This window comes from Cibotium barometz, chromosome 15 (genome assembly GCF_041138505.1).
Source record: "Cibotium barometz isolate CiBa-2024 chromosome 15, ASM4113850v1, whole genome shotgun sequence".
Taxonomy (NCBI): Eukaryota; Viridiplantae; Streptophyta; class Polypodiopsida; order Cyatheales; family Cibotiaceae; genus Cibotium; species Cibotium barometz.
The window spans coordinates 58,836,346-58,841,867 of NC_141060.1; the positions used below are offsets into that span (position 1 = coordinate 58,836,346).

Sequence of the window (5,522 nt, forward strand, 5' to 3'; positions counted from 1 at the left end):
ACGATAGATACACCAATGCATGCTAGTGAGTGTGTGTGAGTGAAGTGAGGTGAGAGGAAGGATGAGTACCCGTAGTGCAACACGGCAGAGTGAGAACACTCGTGGAGGCGCAGTGGAATTGCTTCTCAAGGAGTTGTAGAGCTTGGAGACCTTATGGGTTACAAGCTCGGCCATTGGAAAGATCCTCACGACAATTGTGGTTCACCAGGTAATCTCTTTTTATATGTGTTTCAAGGAGGGTTAGGGTGAGCCTTAATATTTTTGGCACCGCTTGCCAGGGAAACACCTTTGTTTCTTCCTTCCTCTTGGAGTTTCAGCTCCCATTGCATAAGATTCATGATTGCCTTTACATTCTGTAGGAAATGAATGGATAAGATTTGTGTGGAAGTAAAAAAAACTTGTGTGAAATTGGTTGTGTTTGTTGTGTATGTGTGGTGGAGTGGTCTTAGAATAGAGCTTCACTATTTTTTCTAGTTAATTTTGATATTTGCATCACTAGAAGCATCAACGTGAATGAGTAGGTAATCTAAAAAAGAAGAAGCCATTGACTATGCCTTGAACTTTTATTCCACTCCTTAGACGTGGCACAATCATTTTGGGAACAGTTGGATAAATATTTTGCACCCAAAATCACAATAGTCGATGCACGGGAAGTTCCCACGTGAAACTGCAAGAAAATGTTCACGCCGTGAACCGTTTTCTGTAACTTCACGCTGTGAATCGCTCTCAACATCAGCATCATGATTAACGTCGTAATCAGGGATTTCACTGATGTAAACGAGAACATGTGAACATGTTAATAACATATGTTAATAACACAAAAAATCTTGTGATCACATGTTATATTCACAAAGCTTTCACAAGGGCCTAAAAAAATTATCTTTGTCGGGCATAAAAAATCTTCTTAGGTGGCCACTGACCTGCTATTATGTGAAGATGGTAACATGAGAACATGTGAATAGCTTATTCCCATGTGTAGCCAAGCTTTTAAGGGGTTTCCAAATGGCAAGTGACCTGTTATTTTGTGAACGGTAACATGAGAACATGTGAATAACTTGTTCACATGTGTTATTATCACAAAAAATCTTGTGATCACGTGAATATTAAATCCCTGGTCGTAATTCACAGGATTACTTTGCCAAAAATAGGTAACTTTATCTTGACACCTTTGACGCCACGAGGTCTGACAAAATCAAGAATCGTGAAAGTGCAAAAAATCCGTTTACAACGTGAACTATTTCAGAAATTTTCACGGCGTGAAACATTTCTTGTTCACGACATGGACCATTTTAGAAACTTTCACGGCGTGAACCATTTTTTGTTCACGACGTGAACCCATTATTTTTCACGATGTAAAACCTTATCTTTCTACAACGTGAACTTTTTCCTACAATCTCACACCTTGAACAAATCCAACTCACGAGCTGGTATAGTCAGGTTAAGTCTAAGGAAGTCTTGAAAATATTGACACCCATAACAAGGTAACGAGGAGTTCTAATTCCAAGAACAAAAAATTTTAAACACGTAAAAGTGCAGAAAATCGTTCACGACGTGAACTGTTTTCTAACGCTTCACGCCATGAACTGTTCTCTGCAATCTCATAGCCTCAGAAATAGATCGACAGAATCTGATCAAAACTTAATTGGGATATTAAAGTAGCTTATCAAATCATACATACATGCACTTAAGATCTGGAAAGTTCATCGAAGATGATCTTACACTTGACGATAGTTCATCAAATCACCCAGGATCAGCACTTAAGATCTGGAAAGTTCATCGAAGATGATCTTACACTTGACGATAGTTCATCAAATCACCCAGGATCAGCACTCTTGTTTGACCTGCACAAATTGATGTATTCCCTTCAGCGGTACTATAGTGCACCTAAACTGTCACAACAAGGGAACTCACAGAGTTCTATAGAGAATTGAAACTTACCCATAGTTCTTGTGAACACCTCTGCGAACTGAAAAACGAAGGTCCAGACGTGCTCAAAATGCATTTTTTGCCCAAAGGTGATGGAGGTTGGACCTATGCACCAACAATAGACATTATGGGTGAATCTGGTAAGGAATTCAAGGCGCACAAATTCGAGGCATGCACACTTTTTGGAGATCAGGGTGGTAACATTTATGATTGTTTATGCCTACAAAATATGGAAGAAAGAGAATCCATAAGAATCAAGAGGTGGGCATGATGATATACAGGCTAATGCTGCTGATGGCCATGTACAAATAGAAAGATTTGGTATCTAGCCATCTTAGAGGGTGCCCATCCTTAGTGTGCAGACATCTTTATAGAGCTACCCCAATACTGCTAAGAATCAACCCTCTGTACACACCGATCAAAAGAAGATATACAAAAAGGGATTTTTAAGTAAGAACAGCATGGGACTCTCACTTCAGTGTGCATAGCAGGTTTGACATAACGAACAAACAAAGGTAATACATGATGCTCACTACAGTCCAAGCTTGGAGAGCCATACGAGATCTTGCCAGAGGTCGCATAATAATAAGATTCTTCAAGCTAATCATTCTTCTAACTGACATCCCAGATGACTATGTGCACAGTTATAATAGGGAGAGAATGAAGTTAATCTAAACAAAGGGCCTTCAGACAACAGTGGCATAATATACTACTAGCACAAGCTCAGATATCTTATGTTCTACATGCATATAACATCTGAAGACATGATTAACACTAGATTCTGGAAAACACAAAAATTCCTCAGAAGAATATTTTGAATGCCCCAGACGAGGAAGATCCACTACAAAGAATATCTAGGAAAACATGCCCTCTACAGCTGTGAGATTCCGAGGACGGAATCTACACGAGGTAGGGGAGATTTGAACCCCATTTTATGGTTGACTGCGCATTTCTCCACACATAGCATAATCAATGTCATGAAATCACACTATAAAGTTGTAACTACGAGAACGGCCGGCCTAAGTGGCTTTGTAATCATTTAGTTCATATCTTTTTAAGCTTGGGACGTCCAAGTATGAATAAGGGGCAACTGTATAAATACCAATTTCTCATCATAATGCAAAGACACAATCCCCCTTTGTGCCAATTGAGTGTGGGCTTATGTCCTTGCTCTCTTGGGTGTGTCTATGGTGTGTGAGAGAGTTGAGAGGAGAGAGCGCTCTATTCATGGTGCATTCTCCTCTTTGTTCTTGTGTCTATGCCTACTTCCCAATTTGGTACCATTTCACCCTAATTATGGAAGCCCGTGTATGTGCACGACCCGACTTAGTTGTGGATTCTTTACTCTATGTTTGAAGTTTTATTTTGGAATCCCGAAAGATAGACAAGTTTTTGTGTCAAACAAATTATTCATGTTTGTCTTTTGTTAGCTACATGTGATGTTGGATAAATTTCAAGTGCTATACTACCTTGAAAAATGCATTCAACACACAATCTTAGGAATCTCTTGAGAATATTACAAGACATGATGTGTTGGGTCTTGCGAAGGGACATAGCAAGAGGGGAGATGCACGTGCTTCTCTTTCTTCATTCTATCGTGCAATTCACTTGATTGTTGAAGCCATCATTTCTTTTGATGAAAGAAGACCTGGCGCTTATTCACCGAGTCTTGCAACCTTCAAATTTAAGGGTTGAAGCCTTCCCTTAAGGGGAGACGTCTTTTATGTCATCGCCACACAAAAGATCCCCGTCCCCCATCTATATGTTTGATGATTTCGTGCAGACACTTTGCAAACAAGCCCAAGCTTGAAGGAGCCGCACAACGGAACAATCCTGTTAAGAATGTAACTCCATTTGGGAGCTGGCGGCTGATGTTCAGAGCCTCACCCAGGGGCGTGAAATGAGGGCCACTTTGTGTAAAAGCCTCACACGGTAAGAGACGAGCTTTCCACGATGGTGTCCAGTTTCGGTGTCCATGGCCTGCTGGACCTCAACATGCAGCAGTGTAGTTGTTGTTGCGGTTGCTGTTGAGGAGCTGCATCCTCGACCAAGTCTACTGGGAAAGAGTAGCTTTTGGCTATGCTTTGAAGCGTATGGCCCTTCTCTGCCTGCTCGTACTGGTGGGCCGAGAGAGGGGTAACCTTGGTACTGTGACCCGGACCTCTAGGAGTCGCGGAGGAGAAGCCTGACTTGCAAGCCAGCGTGGAGATGTGGTGCAGCTCCTCCACGGACAGGCGGGTATTGAGCCTGTGCATGGGGAGGAGGAAGTAGACATGGTAGGCACGTGCGTCATGGTCTGCGGCCAAGGGAGAAACGCGCTTCCCAGCTAATTGCTGATCATACTCCGCCACAAAGTGGTTGGGGAACTCCAACATCAGCTCGCCCACCTTCATCGGCTCCTCCAGCTCGCAGGTGCGACCGTCGAGAGCGTGCACGATTCTGATGAGGTTGTCCTGCTGAGCATCTGAGCGCCCGGCGGGTGTGGAGTAGATGCAAGAGAGCCCATTGCCCATATTAGAGGACGATGGAGGACGATGAGCAAAGAAGATTGTTTGTCGTATAAACTATTACAATGGGATGCGAGAGGAAGGAGGGAGAGCATGAAAGAGGCGAGGGTCTGGGGTGTTTTAAAAGAAGAGGGGTTGGGCAGAGGGTAAGGTCGAGGAAGGAGCGATTGATTTAGTGGCCGCCGGCCGTGGAAAGGTGTAGGGAAAGTGTGTTGACGGTTGAATGAACAGAGTGCGCAGGAGGGTCGCCAGCTGGGTGATTGAGATTCATCATCAAGACTTTTGTCCCCTCGAGACTCCAGCTTTGTTTCCACATCAGCTGGCTGCCGCTGATGATTCAACCATCTCCGAGAGACTACTCCATACCTTTTCTTTAGCCACATGTTCCACTGTCCACATATTTGACAGCGTCATATATGGCTTTCAACATATAACCTCATAAGAGGACGTGTAGCTTGAGCGTCTTTCCCAAGCACGACAGGACAGGACATCAGATAGCTTCAACGTTTTTACCAACCACGACAACAGCCCTTCGACACCCGTGACCACATCCCACATGCGTAGGGCCAACAAGTAAACCCTCCTCAGCGTCGCAAAATCAGAGCATGTTTTCATCCAAGTGATCGAACCTGCTAGGACCCACTACTTGTTTTTCTCCTTCCTCCTTACTAGGAATAAGGACACAACCATCACTAGCCATGGGTTTTTTTTTTTTCATCCAAGTGATCGAACCTGCTAGGACCCACTACTTGTTTTTCTCCTCCTTAGGAATGAGGACACAACCATCACTAGCCATGTGTGTGTGTGTGTGTGTGTTTTTTTTTGGGGGTGTTTTTTTTTTTTTGTTTTTCAAGATTGCTGAGTCCTTCTAGAGCTATTTTAATGGCACATGAATTGTGAATACTTGAAGAAAAGGAGATAAAATTTATACAACAAGTATGTATCTATAAGAACTTATGCCAATCAGTTTATTATTTTCTGAAAGGATGCAATCATCTTCTAATTCACTCTTGTCTCATTGCTCTTGGATAAAAATCCAAGGTGTTTGTGGTAGGATTACTTTGTTGTGGATCCATTGTGTGGCCACAA

General features: G+C 42.8%; 1 protein-coding gene across 1 annotated transcript; it reads right to left on the reverse strand.

Annotated features, from left to right (window-relative positions):
- Nucleotides 1-3,851: 3,851 nt before the first annotated feature.
- LOC147631486 (uncharacterized) lies at nucleotides 3,852-4,439 on the reverse strand. The gene has a single exon (XM_086809197.1). It carries the CDS (start codon nucleotides 4,437-4,439, stop codon nucleotides 3,852-3,854), a length of 588 nt encoding a protein of 195 aa, XP_086665323.1.
- Nucleotides 4,440-5,522: the final 1,083 nt, after the last annotated feature.

What these genes read in the sequence shown, in the direction of transcription:
- LOC147631486 (XM_086809197.1), bottom strand. Translation starts at nt 4,439, where the DNA reads ATGGGCAATGGGCTCTCTTGCATCTACTCCACACCCGCCGGGCGCTCA.